The sequence below is a fragment of the Ornithodoros turicata genome, chromosome 2 (assembly GCF_037126465.1).
Source record: "Ornithodoros turicata isolate Travis chromosome 2, ASM3712646v1, whole genome shotgun sequence".
Taxonomy (NCBI): domain Eukaryota; kingdom Metazoa; phylum Arthropoda; class Arachnida; order Ixodida; family Argasidae; genus Ornithodoros; species Ornithodoros turicata.
In genome coordinates, this window is record NC_088202.1 from 140837555 (window position 1) to 140849326 (window position 11772).

The 11772-nt window shown below is 48.3% G+C and overlaps 1 protein-coding gene across 1 annotated transcript in view; it reads right to left on the reverse strand.

Moving 5' to 3' along the window:
- The window catches only part of LOC135385101 (cubilin-like), a 129939-nt gene that overhangs the window by 55683 nt on the left and 62484 nt on the right, over positions 1-11772 (reverse strand). Inside the window, exons 36-40 of the mRNA XM_064614277.1 lie at positions 11614-11746; positions 10382-10581; positions 6692-6870; positions 3674-3863; positions 763-984 (exon numbers count right to left, since the gene is read on the reverse strand). Of these exons, the coding sequence (XP_064470347.1) occupies positions 763-984; positions 3674-3863; positions 6692-6870; positions 10382-10581; positions 11614-11746 (924 nt within the window). The remainder of the gene's footprint in view (positions 1-762; positions 985-3673; positions 3864-6691; positions 6871-10381; positions 10582-11613; positions 11747-11772) is intronic.

An 11772-nucleotide genomic window follows, 5' to 3' on the forward strand; every position in this document is an offset into this window, starting at 1 on the left:
AACCATAATCTCGAATGATATCGTTATCTGCTGTGATTTGTTGAAAACGGGAGGCGTACGCCTTTTCTGTGACACTTATGCTGCTCATAATTGTCACAGAAAAGGCGTACGCCTCCCGTTTTCAACAAATCAGGGCAGATAACGGTATCATTCGAGATTACGGTTGGCTAGGAGCGTGCTATGCGGTGAAGTTCATTTTTAAGAGTGCACGTGCAGTGTAGCCAGACCACGCTCTACTGCAGCGCGCGTTCCACGTAATAGGCACGTAAATGTTGTGACCGCACCAAAAGGCTAAAAAGTAGTTTTTAGTGAAGGTTATAACACTTTTATAGCGTAGTTTGATTATTAGAAGGCAAGAATAATAGGCTCCAAAGCTTGTTTGTTCGTTTCATCTTTGACCACAACGTGTTTCTCTTGTCTGGACACACTGACAGTCGCGCACCGAACGCGCAGCAGCATCCGCTTCTTCTTCGCTCCATGTAATGCAGCCAGCCATGTAACATTTTGTCCTGCCACGCGAAGTTCGTCGTAAAAGTTCGTCGCATGCAATCCGCCCTTTATGTCAGCGCGTTTGTTCTTGGCCAGACGCCTAATTACGCTGGATTTACGTTGTCTTTACCTCGCTGTGACAAATCTTACTTATCAGTAGCAACTACTCCACGTAATGATACCGAACGCAGCCGTAGAGCTAAGCTACGTACGTTCGTATTTATTTTGATGCGGTGGTTCAGTGAAAAATTTACTTTCCTTTCAACCACTTACCGTCAAAGACCCTGAGTGTGTCGTAATAGCACTGCCATGATGTCCCTTCATCAAGTCTCAGAGCCAAGGCATCAATCTTGAAAGAAACCCTTCGCTTTAGGGGAGCCATGACGATCCAAGTGCAATCCACATTTTCCTCGTACATCCCCGGGTAGCCTCTTGAGGTGATGTTGGTCTTATCGGTAGCGTTATGAAGGAGGACATTTCTACTACAGAGCGAACCTGCAAAGCAGGTGGTATGGTACTTTACAATACGGCATGTGGAGTGTCAGAATTACAGAGGTTTAGTCCCTGGGGCACTGCCTTTTAATGTTCTCCCGCCTGCAAACTTGAGCTCTAGCAACTGAGACGTTGTAAACACCGCCCTGGTGCGACCTACGGTGGGCATCTACACATGAGATGGGGGGGTATTTGAAGGTGATCTGAGCGTTGGCAAGGACATCGCCTCATTATGCTGCATTGCATATACAGTTTTCAGCACAATATTACCCAATGCATTTCACAAAAAAAATGAGCGAAAGATTACAAGACAATGGTTAATCGCACACCAAAAACTCGGACTGCATAGTGTGACCACAGAGTGTGTTATCGGCTGTGTCCACAACAACGGCGTTCGTTTCTCGATGGTTTTCGCATCGGTATATTGCGTGCTACAACTTTGTCACTGACATTTTGGCTCTAAACTTGATAATTACATGACAAATTAATGTCATTTAATTGATTATAACAGAAATTAGTTTCGGCATCCTCACATCCTCTTTTTGGTGTGCGATAAACCATTTTTTTAACAACTTTGACACATTTATCGTAAATCACCCTGTACAAACTAGTGATCTGCAAGGTTGACACTTTAACAGGAAACACATGTGTTATATATATAGCAGCCTGTAGAAAAGCATCTCCGCCTTGCCACAGGAGGAATATCTGTTGTGGCAGCGCATGAAACATCGTGTACTCTTCTGACATCCATACCTCGGCAAAATTCACTAAGCAGACAATGAAAGGCTCTGGACGAATGTGGGTGCTGTACAGATCAGCCCGTCAAGGACCACTACACTCTTAGAAATGAACTTCACCGCATAGCACGCTCCTAGCCAACCATAATCCCTAATGATATCGTTATCGTCCCTGATTTACTGAAAACGGGAGGCGTACGCCTTTTTTGTGACAATTATGAACAGCATAAGTGTCACAAAATAGGCTCCGCCCCACGTTTTCAACAAATCAGGGACGAGAACGTTGTCATTCGAGATTATGGTTGGCTAGGAGCGTGCTATGCGGTGAAACTCATTTTTAAGAGTGTACTAAGTGGTTCCTTCTCCGTTATGTCATCCTGATAATCAAAATAGCCAATGAAGTCCTTCTCGACACCCTGCACAATTACGATGGCAGCGTAGAACACTGGGATGTCGCAGACAGTAGACGATGACAACGACGACGCACTACTATACTACTAGGGGCCAGCGAAAAAAAATTACGGCCCTGGGGATAGGTCATGCGTGGGCCCCCTCCTTACATATTGATAACATGTGTCTAAGTATTTCTTATTTTTATATGACTACAAGGGGCCTTTGCACATGGGGGCCCGTGAAGTGAGCCGGGCCCCTGGGCGCCATCCCCTGCTGCTGTTACTACTACTACTATACTACTACTACTACTCCTACTACTACTGTGCACCATGACATAATCCCGTCGGTTCTGTCGGCAAGCACCTGAAGCGAAGCTGCGGACTGAGGAACTCCCCAGCACACCCTACCCTCCCGAACATTCCGTAATCGCCAATCATCACTCGTGCAGAGGAACAGCATCTCCTGTACAGGACAAAGGACAGTGTTATGAATCAACGTGCCTACCAGCTGCTATGCGGAAGACAAGGCGTTTTCAGCGGATACGTCCCAAATGCTTCGTGGCAAAACTCACTCACTGGTGAGCACATGCCCTCCCAGCCTCAATGTCATGAATGAGCTGAGCAGCAGGAGATGAGTGAGCATGAACTAGCGCGACTCAAAAGTGCCCACAGTTGATGACAGCACGAGACCGACAGCAGGAAGCACATCGCGGGAACCAACTCAGGAAGTGCTGTGGACGCTTAGTAACGTACTGAGTGGCATTGTTCAAGTAGGTTGGAACCAAGTCGCTGCTTTGTATGTATCTGTGTGTGTGTGTGAGAACAAATATGGGAGGGAATGGGATGAGAGTGAGTGCATTATTTCAATGATGACCCCTGGTAACTCGTCTCAGGGCAGACGCAGATGCCGGCGCAGCGTGGCTCGATTCCTGCCGCCGTCCGGCTTTTGCGACGACTACCACATCTCAATTGCTCCTAAGGGGAGGTCATAGATGATGAGCGGCGGGTAAGATGATAGTGTTTGCACCGGGAAGTGCTAAGTGGGATAGGGGGCAGAATGGCGTAAGAGGGGATGTACGTTCCCTCCAACTAAGGGATTCGGATAGCCCCGCAGAAGAGCCCACTGCAGAAAACATAAAAGCATCCCTGGGTGTCCTTCACTGAGATGCTCCCTCAACTACGGTAGCTCCCAAGATATTTGGCGAAGCTACCCCATTTGCACAGCGGGTACAGCTCTTTCGACGCAGGCAGTCCAAACCGTTGGCGTCGCTGTGGTACGCGTCACCCGGTACGGGCGACTCACCCGCCCCTATTATGGATCCCTTTTCGTGCAGGACGGTGGTAATCATACCCGAGGCAGAAAAAGAACATGTACTCGCAAAGAGCTCCTCAATTGCTGAGACATGAGGAGCCTTTGCGAGTACATGTTCTTCTTGTAGAGGTACTGGTAGAGGTACTTCTTAAGAGGTACTGGTGCGGCGCTTCAACACCCTTCCGTCGCGTCACCCGGTGTATACCGCAACCCCCCCCCCCCCCACCCCTTAGTGACGCCACAGTACAGACCTGAATACTGTGTCGTGCCAGGGAAGTAGGTATCGTTAACAGCTTGCCATCGGAGCTTGAACTTGGCGTTAGAACGTGTGGACTCGTAACGGATCACAGCCAAGCTGGTGCCCAGGCGAAGAGGTTCGATGTTTTGCGCGCCGCAGTACCGTCCAACAGATAGTGCCTCCGCGTCTCCACCATCGAAAATCTGGAATATCATATAGAGCGCGAAAGTTGTATCCGAAAGAGGAAGTGAAAAACAATGCTTTTGGGCAAGCGGGAATTTAACGATAACTTTAATTTCCCTTTTTCGCCCTGGAGCAATACGAAAAAGAGACTTAAAGGTTTTGGTTCAGGTGGAAAGCTACGATATCTGCAACATGATGACGTTTCCCAGGTGCAGGTCTTTTTTCTTTTTTCTTGCTAACTTCAATGCATGGCAACCGCATTGCAACCGGGGAGCCTATCATCCAAAATGTCCGTTTATTGATTTTTCACTTAGTTGATCGAATTTATTCGTCTGCATGCTGTCGAACCCATGAGGCGCCATGACGGAGAGACCATCAACGACCACCGAACTTCCGCTAAATTCAAGCGCTAGCTTCGCATTGCGAGTGTCAACCGTTCGATAACAGTGAGCGCAGTTTTTTGCACGCTGTTTTGTAGCGCTATATTAACGCGGAGTTATATATCGGAACAGGTTTTCATTCAATCGGATCCGCGAAGAGCACGTATTTAGAAATATATTGGGTTTAGGAGAATAAGATGGTGAGTAATTGCAATCTAGGGGACTAGAAGCTGCAATTACTCCCCATTCTACTCCATGTTTCTTTGAGCGTAATTGATATGCTGTTTGAAAATGTTTTCAGAATGCTGCCAAATAAGCTTCGATCCCGGAATCTGTAAATCCACAACATTAGTTTTTGCTACCACTAGACGGCGCTGCCGCTAATGTTACAAAGTCGTAGCGCGTAGCGAAATGTGGTTCTCCTAAAACTCCTTTTCTGTCGTCTAGGGAAGTCGGAATCCTAAAAGGAAACGCTGTATATGCTCACGGTTTCCGGGTGGTGGTCGTGATGGTGGTGAAGGGGATCGCCGTCGTCGGCCTCACAGAGGTGGGCAACGTCACGAGTGACGCCCTGGCGGCATGTGCGTCCTGGGCCCACTTCTAAGGGAATTGTGCCGACATATGTCTGAAAGCGTCAGAGGAAAACCCAGGAAGAACCCCACGGTTTCCTAAAACTCTCCCGAAAACATGTTGAGCCAATCACCTTATTGCTTTGAAGTGACTGAATCTGTTATTTGACCTGCTTCTTTTATACAGTGCTTCCAATCTACAAGAACACCCTGTTGTCCAGGTGACTTTCTCATCCTCTTCCCATGCGATGCAGCAACGCCCAGCAATTTTATGGAAGTAAATTGTGGTACATCAGTTTGGTTCGGGGAATTGATTTCAACTAGTACATCTGGCCCAATCGTAAAATGCCACAAATCGTTTCACAAATTATGTACTGCTGCAAGCGCGGACACTAAAGCCGATTAAAGCTGATTAAAGGTACCGTAAAGCAGCACCGATCAAATGTCATTTAGGGTGGCTATTCGATAGTCCAAGCCACCAGGACAAAAACTGTGCAAGTTTCATTCCCATCGACGGTGCAGTTAATTAGAAAATTACAATTAAAGATTACGGGCAACACTGTACTAGGTATTCGAAATGAATCCGTACTTCTGACACATACGGCGGCAACCACATTGCATGCGTATAACACTGGGCCCGACATAACAATCCACCACAATCCACCATAAAATCCGCCCCTGCAATCCACACAACGATCCACATCTGAGGATAAACGGATAAGCGAACTTAAATGAAATGCTGAGCCGTTGAAAAAAATGTGTCAGACGTTCAAGAAGCCAGACAGCGTCGGGACTTGTTTGTTCACAGAGGTTCACAGAGAGAGTTTGTTCGTTCGAAAGAGGCCGCGAACAAAAGGAGCGCGCAGGCGCAGCAGAGAAGTAGGGAGAGCCCCCATCGAACAGCGGCCAGCACTGGGTTACTTCGCAAAAACAGGGGATAACAGGTTAAACTGTTAACAGGGGTTTCAGAATGCATAGGTAAACAGGAAAACTAATAATATGGTTACTAAAATAACGAAGTTCCGATGTCACAGTGTGTAATACCAATTTTCAGTGTTGCCCGCTGTATTGGGGGTTGTTTGACACCAGGCGTCGCACCGCTCCACTACGCCGCATCTTTCATGGCAAATTAAAAATATTTATAGCGCGTTGTCGGTCGTATGGCTCCGCATATGGTATTTAGAAGCAACAAAGTCTCTAGTCACATCACCGGCATATCATGCTTGTCTACTGCTTTACAGTACCTTTAAATATTGAAGTATTCTAAAAGTACTGGGTGTACAAACTACAAATTATCTGGCTCACTGGATGAGATGATCGCCGCGCCGAGACTGGGATACGAACGAAGTTCGAATCCTAGCACTGACAGCGCTGTCTAGACGTTTTCTAAGAGTTTTTCTCAGACGCTGTGAGGCAAATCTCGACACAATTCCCTATAAAGTCGGCCCGGTACGCAAGATCCCCCGAGCAACATGGCGCGATATATCGCCAGGTGAAGCGCTCGGCAAGAAAACTCCGTCAACCTACAATGCACCCTTGAAACAGGACTTCACCTCGCAACATGTCCCTAGCCAACCATCATCCCGAACGAGCTGGTTTTCCCCCATGAGTATTACTACCAATAAAGGCGGACTGTATCATTCTGTGCAACTGTTAGGCTTCAGCGAGTTTTTCCGGGGAAGTTCTGCGATAAAAGTGCAATGGTTGACCCACAGTGTCTTATGCTGTGATGTTTCCTTTCTTCTCTCTCTCTCTCTCTCTTTTTAAGTATGCTAAATACTTGGCGCAGTGCACAATGAACGGAATGGAACCCCTAGCGCAAGTTCTGTGTGGAATGTACCGCTCGAGGCTACCACTCACCTGCAGGCTACCACTCACCTGCACCAGGCTACCACTCACCTGCAGAGAGGCCACATCGCAGTCCTCTGTCATGATGTAGAAAGTGTCGAACGTGATACGTGGAAACAGGCCTAGTGGAACACGTATGGTCCATGTGATGCGACCGTGGACCCAGGTCAGTCTTGGATAGTCCGGAGACTCGATCTGGCCACTCTCTTTCTCCAGAGTCACTTCTCTTACTGAATTGAAAACATAACAAGAATCGGTACTTTGCGGGCGTGCAATCCTGGTACCGCACTGGTTTCTCGACTTTGCACAAAACTATGTTCGGTAAATGGCGGTAAATTGCAAAACGGTTTTACTGCCTACTATAGGCCGTGGGCTTGAAGATTTATTGCAATAATATTTTTAAGAACAGGCTATAATATTTCTTCAATCGAGAATACGACTGATAAAAGATGTCTTATCCAGTAAACAAGTATAAAATATGCAAAATATCCGCTTATGCTTGCGGTGTTCACTTCTTCGGCGAAAGTCACCCGAAACTTTGAGGACTTTTCGTCGTGTATTGGGACGAAGGGCGTTGGTACGATTAGACTGGAGGGGGGGGGGGGGGGGCATTTGGAGCTGCCGAAACCCTCAGTGAAAGTGACCGTATGCCTCGTCAAAAACAATGAAGAGAAAAAGAAAGGGAACAAAAACCGAAGGAGAGCGAGGGATCAACTTCTGCGCTACAGCATAGGGGAACGTTGATTGCGAGTTATCCATTGTTCGAATCTTTCGTGTTTCGTGCTCCCATCGCTTCCGTGCTTTACGCAAAGTAGAAACGTCGTCTTTATTGCCGCTTCTTAGCTACGGAGGTAGAGGATGCGTATTTTCAACCACTAGCTACGTATGCACCTCATAATGTTAATAACGTACACTATGAGGTCGACTCTAGCTCAGCTGGTAGTACGTGAATCTTAAAGGGGTTGTTATAGACATTGTTTGATACATACGCTTCGCTACACCATGCACACATTGCATCGAGGAAACAACAAATTCATATGTTTCAAAGTGTCGTGCTTTGCTCGATATACGCTCGGCAAGCATGTTTCCGCGCAACAGAAGAGGACGAGGGTGCTAGACGACGCGCGCGGTGTGAAGTACCGCGCTCCCGTGCGCAGGGTCACCCGTCCGCTCCACATGCTGAACGACACAAAGGTAAACAGCTGGGAATGAGCCATATACTTTACATCTGTTTTTCGTTTTGGTTAGTGATACGGTGTCAAATACCTGCTATACTTATGGCTGTAGTTCGTCGCAATTGGATGCGGTGTCAAGCATGGTTCACACTAGTGCGTTCTGCTGCGTGCGGGTGCCTGCGTGCGTATTCGTGCGTTGTAGGCAATCCGTTCCGCTGTTCACATACCTGCGTCTGAATGCATGCGTCACCAAACCGTAAGCCAATGAGCGCCGAACGGGATTTCCACTCCGGTGGCCGCCATGTTGAAAACAGTCTCGCAGAGAGAAACCTACTGCGCACTCTCGGAAGGCGGCCTCGCGATTCGTTCTCCGCTTGCGGGCTGCTGCGTGCGTCGGAAAAAGTTGAGCTCGGGCGAACTCCTTGCGTTCTGCTGCGGGAGGTCGTGCACGTATCTGTTGCCACGGTAACCAGCGCCCGCACGCATTCGCACGCAGCAGAACGCACTAGTGTGAACCATGCTTAACTGTTGCTGCCTAGCGGATCCAAACGGCATTCTGTTGTGGAGGTTAAGGGATTGTGTGTACCCGCACTCTTAGAAATGAACTTCACCACATAGCACGCTCGTAGCCAATCATCATCCCGAATGACAACGTTCTCGCCCCTGATTTGCTGAAAACGGGAGGAGGAGCCTATTTTGTGTCCATTATGCACGGCACAAAATAGGCTCCTCCTCCCGTTTTCAACAAATCAGGGGCGAGAACGTTGTCATTCGGGGTGATGGTTCGCTAGGAGCGTGCTATGTGGTGAAGTTCATTTTTAAGAGTGCGTGTGTCGTGCTGTGTTTTATGGCGGCTACAGAAACCGTTGGCACCGGGAGCGCTATACCATGGCTCTGCCTTCGGGGTTGCAATAAAAGCAAAGCAACCCGACAGGTCACAGTTTAATGTGTTGTTTTTGCCTGGCCCCATATAGGTTTCCAACCTCTAATAACAGTGGAGGCTCACGCTTTACTAGGAATGGACTTCATCATTGCCCATTTTGGTGGCAGTATCACAGTATCAGGCTCCTGTTGCCTCACACTGTAAGATGCAGGTTCGTGCGCCCGTTGAGACACAGTTGTCTCCGAGCTGTCCCCCACGGTTGGTCAGAGCATTGCAGCTGCCACGCGCTTTCGTAAATGGCGAAAAAAAGGGAACCCGAGAATATTTTTTCGCCACGTACCAGCTGGCCTACACCCTTGCCCTTTTGGGCTTTCGTAACTTCTATGCGCACACAGGCAGTTACTTCCTAGATGTTTGTGCCCGTTGTTTAGATTTCGTATGCACCTCGAGACCGTAATATGCACACAACGGGAGCAATGCCGACACGAACGAACTTATACGAGAGTCAAATTGTTCAAACGTCAGCACACATATTGCGTTAAACTTCCGTTTTCGTCAATAATCCAAGCTAATCTCAGACGAAACGTGGAGCCTCCGATACAGAACGCGGAGCCGAGGAGGAGGAGGAGTGTCGTTGGGAGGAACCCGAGAGGTCTGCCTGCCTGATTAGGCGGCATGTTTCTCGGGAAGGGAAAGGTGGTGGAGAGGAGGAGAGGAAAGGGTGAAGTGGAAGACCGAGCGGAATCCGCTCGGGGGGAGGATAGCTGCGTCCATGGGCCGACTTCAGGGGAACTGTGCCGGCATACGCCTATTACACATCTGAGGGAAACCCAGGAAAAACCCCAGACGGCACAGCCGGCCCGTGGATTCGAACCGCGGACCTCCCAGTCTCCAAGCGCACGCGTTACCGCTGCGCTTGGGTTACCGCTGCGTTACCGCTGCGCGTTACCGCTGCGCTACGCTTGCGCATTCTCTGCACAGAATGCTCTTTTGTTTGCATATATGAAGCGCGCACGTGCTTCCTCCGGCCAATCGGAAGAGTCTTAGAGACATCATCGTGACGCCATGCGCGTTGAATTCGCGGGCTTCCGAATGGTGTATAGCTTCGAGATGTGATGTCAGAGGAGCGAAACTAACAGCCATTATCATCTGTAGTCGTAAAACATGTGATCAGTCTCACGTTGTCCCTCTGGCGGACCGGGATGGCGTCAAAGATGTTTTTTTTAAAACAATTTCTAGACGTCTATTACTCTCTTTTGTTGGAAAACCTAGAATGTAGATTCGCATCCATGCACGTAATGGATCCTTTTTCGCAGCTAATTACGCGCATGTGCTGCAGCGCCGATGACATTGCGTGCGCCAAGCAAGGTTATTTTTCTGTTCAATAGATGGCGCTAGATGGGGACAACACGAGCAGGGACCATTTCGGACACAGCGCGAACTCGTCCACCTCACTCCAAGACCGGTCTTGATCATTTATGTTTCCCACGTGGGTTTGCTCTTGCGCGCGACGATGGTGGTTCGCTGGAGAGCCGCTAGGACAAAACGCTGCTCCATAGTACCTTACGTATCTGCGTCATCACTTCGAAAGAGTATCACCAGGGCTTTAAGCGTATGCAGAATATAATTACGCGCGAGACAACGCCACTTGTGATTAAAAAAAAAAAAATGCGTAAAGCTCACCCAGAGAAAATTCCATTTTGAATCCAGCGCCAGTGCCTTCTTCGTCGGAGTGAAACTTTATCCAGAATTCCGTAGCTTGGGTCAGGTTTGTTGGAGAATCGGTGCCACAAAAACGTCCCAGAAGAGGACCGCCTCTGCTGGTTTCGCGGATCTCAAGGTAGTCTTTGCCGCAATACTCGCTCGCTTCGATGTCCAGTTGCCTGCGTTGGCATGGACACGAGTCGATATGTCACAAGATGGAGAAATACACACTGGAATGCATGCTATCGTACAGCCCGTTTTAGGTGTGGTACACCTTGCGAAAGTTTATACACTCTTAAAAATGAACTTCACCACATAGCACGCTCCTAGCCAACCATCACCCCGAATGACAACGTTCTCGCTCTAGATTTGTTGAAAACGGGAGGAGGAGCCTATTTTGTGCCATTATGCACGGCACAAAATAGGCTCCTCCTCCCGTTTTCAACAAATCAGGGGCGAGAACGTTGTCATTCGGGATGATGGTTGGCTAGGAGCGTGCTATGTGGTGAAGTTCATTTCTAAGAGTGTAGGGACACGACGAGTGTCACATTCTTAAAAATGAACTTCACCGCATAGCACGCTCCTAGCCAACCATCATCTGGAATGATATCGTGATCTACCCTGATTTGTTGAAAATGGGAGGCGTACGCCTTTTCTGTGACAACAGCATAAGTGTCGCAAAAAAAGGCGTACGCCTCCCGTTTTCAACAAAGCAGGACAGGTAACCATATCACTCGAGATGATGGTTGGCTAGGAGTGTGCTATGAGGTGAAATTCATTCTTAAGAGTGCAGTTGCTTCCTGAGCACATTCTCGGTAGTATACTGTGTTTTACGCGACGCATTAAAAGATGCTGCTTTCTATCTACAGTATAATACGCAACGCCATTTCGTACGCGGCCGTAAACCTTGAGTAAGAACGTGTACAGTATTTCGCTCTCCTTACGGTGTCCTTAATTGTGGAGGTTATATGTCCGATCTCGATTGTTTATTTTTTGGTAGCACTACCGAGCTGTAGCGTGGAATTTGCCTGATGGTCCACGGACAATAGTTATACTGTGCTATGGAATTCAACAACGTTATGACTGTGACTGTGAGGGATCACGTTTCGCGGCTATTTAAATAGCACGGTGCCACGCTCACCCGGCCAGTTGTATTCTGATAGGTGAAAGTATTTCCTGCGATGCAACAGTGTTTTAAAAGCGGTACATACAGCACCGAGAGCTGGAAAAAGTTGCCCGCCGACGTCCTTATCGTCCAGACGCAGTCTTGAGAAGTGGGATAGCTGTATGGGTGCCCAGGCGATGCAAAGAACCCATGCTCACCTCCCAGAGCTCCCCCGCAGGCTAGAATAATGGTAGAAAGTCTCATC